The sequence below is a fragment of the Erigeron canadensis genome, chromosome 5, assembly GCF_010389155.1.
Source record: "Erigeron canadensis isolate Cc75 chromosome 5, C_canadensis_v1, whole genome shotgun sequence".
Lineage (NCBI taxonomy): Eukaryota > Viridiplantae > Streptophyta > Magnoliopsida > Asterales > Asteraceae > Erigeron > Erigeron canadensis.
This window is the reverse complement of record NC_057765.1, coordinates 10,543,960-10,546,313: the sequence shown is the minus strand read 5'-3', so window position 1 is coordinate 10,546,313 and position 2,354 is coordinate 10,543,960. Positions and strand designations below refer to the sequence as shown.

Genomic DNA, 2,354 nt, shown 5'->3' with positions numbered 1-2,354 from the left:
CACCAATTATAATCGTCAATTTCAATTTAACTTATTAGGCCTGTGCTTATAAGGCTTAACTTCTTGGAACTTCTTCACTGCCACATTAGCATCACGTAATTCAGCACTCTCCTTAGGACACCCACTGTTTATAAGGACAACTTCTTTAGAACTTCTTCGCCACATCATCATTTCTTTTATATTTTTTTTATACCAAAAAGACACCATTCAAATAAAATACTTTTATTATTAATAACACATTACAACATTTATTTAAAAAACACCATTCAAATAAAAATAACACATTACAACATTTATCTAAAAAACACAATTAAAAAAAACAACACATTATAACATCTATTTAAAAAGTTACGATCTTAGACATAATAAAAACATTAATAAAACATCATCAACGTTGACGGTAATTTTCCGGGAGGTTCCAAACATGTTCCATAGAGCATTGCGAAGTCGATGGTGCGTCCTTCTATCACGTAACTCCCCGAAGGTCCGCATTTGCGTTGCAACCCTTTCATCCCACGTACGTGTTGGCACATTAGTTGGATCGGACAAATAATCTTCTTCAAAGTCGGATATTGCGTTACCGTTGTCTTGAACAATCATGTTGTATAGAATAACACAAGCATACATCATACGTTTTATTTTGTTCACCGAAAACGGGCGGGCATTATGTTTAAGGATTGCCCAACGACCTTGAAGCACCCCGAAAGCTCGTTCGACATCCTTTCTTGCAACCTCTTGATAGCGCTTGAACTTTCACTTTCCACTCTTTGGATCCATCGGGGATTTAAAAGACTTGACTAGTGTCGCCCATTCCGGATAAATACCGTCAGCTAGATAATATCCCTTGGTAAACTCTTCACCGTTAACAGTATATTGGAGTGCAGGAGCCCTATCTTGTAGCAAATCTTTGAACAAATCTGTTTCATTAAGTACGTTGATGTCGTTGTTCGAACCCGCGGGGCCAAAGTAAGCATGCCAAATCCACAAATCATACGAAGCTACTGCTTCAAGCATGATCGTTGGATGTCCTTTGTCGCCTCGTGTGTACTGCCCTTGCCAAGCCACCGGACAGTTTCTTCAACCCCAATGCATAGAATCAATACTACCAAGCATACCAGGAAAGCTATGTATCTGTTCATGCTTATTCACCAAACGTTGGACATCTTCACTTGTCGGCCTTCTCAAGTACTCATTCTGATATAAATAATAAACACACTTACAAAAGTTATTTAAACATTCCATTGAAGTCGCACGACCCATATGCAAGTACTCATCTAGTTGGTCGGGATTAACACCATACGCCAGTTGATGTATGGCGGAAGTACATTTTTGGAAAATGTTGAAACCATGCCTACCAGTGCAATCGGTTTGATTTTTTTGAAAAAACTGAAAGTGTTTGGGTAGGGGTTCGATGGCGCTAAAGCTGTGTATAGCTTGGCATATGCGGATAAACATATGTTTGCCCATTCGAAATCTTCGTCGGAAATAATCGGTCGGGAACGTTGGTGCATCGGAAAAGTAATCATTCCATAAACGTACCGTGGATCCGACATGATCTCGTGATAAAACCCTTCTGGTTCTAGGAACACGTGAACTAGACGCGTTATCGTTTGATTCTTCTTCGTTACAAAGATCAAAAACGACACGTGCAATCTCTGGATTGAATAGCGTGTTCATTTGCGTAGTGGTGTTGGAAAGGAAATTGAATTCATCACTTGCTGATGAACTAGACATAATTTGGGTGGTGTTTGAAATGAAATGTTTATGTAAAATGAAATGAGAAGTTTGTTTGATGAATTATTTGTGTGTTAAAATGAGAATAAGGTTAGTGTTTAAATAAGAAAAAAAAAAGTTACCGTTACAAAAAAAAAAAAAAAATCAAACGGCTCCTTTTGTCCCACTTTTGAACGTCTTCGAACTTCTTCCCCAAGAACAAACCACAGGACGCTAACGCTTGGACGATCACGGCCTATAGCCGTCCGCGTCTTGGGCCTTCAAAGACGGTCGGGAGACGATCCTATAAGCACCGCCCTTAGTAGGCTAATAAAACACGTCAAAGGAGTAGTTTTTCCCCTGGATGCATATGACAGAGCAATTTTTAACTTAGATGTAATCGCAATTTTCTTTTTAACATATATTTCTTGGTCATCCGCAAGTTATTTTTCTATACCAGATCAAATTCGAACTTAAAATATATTTCTTAAAACGGCAGAAATATTATTAGAATATATAATATTAGAATGATAAAACGCGTAAAAGGAGGGGTAGTTTTTCCCGATGATGCATATTATTAGAATATTATTAAAACAGCAGAAATATTTAATCTAATAAATATTATTAGAATAAAATAATAT

At 37.4% G+C, this 2,354-nt stretch overlaps 1 protein-coding gene across 1 annotated transcript; it reads right to left on the bottom strand.

The window, feature by feature from the left end:
* Positions 1–753: 753 nt before the first annotated feature.
* LOC122601185 lies at positions 754–1,677 on the bottom strand. The gene is made up of 3 exons (XM_043773950.1): positions 1,540–1,677; positions 1,116–1,194; positions 754–1,052 (listed from the first exon to the last, which is right to left on the bottom strand). Exons 1-3 carry the CDS (start codon positions 1,675–1,677, stop codon positions 754–756), a joined length of 516 nt encoding a protein of 171 aa, XP_043629885.1.
* Between the last annotated feature and the right edge of the window lie 677 nt (positions 1,678–2,354).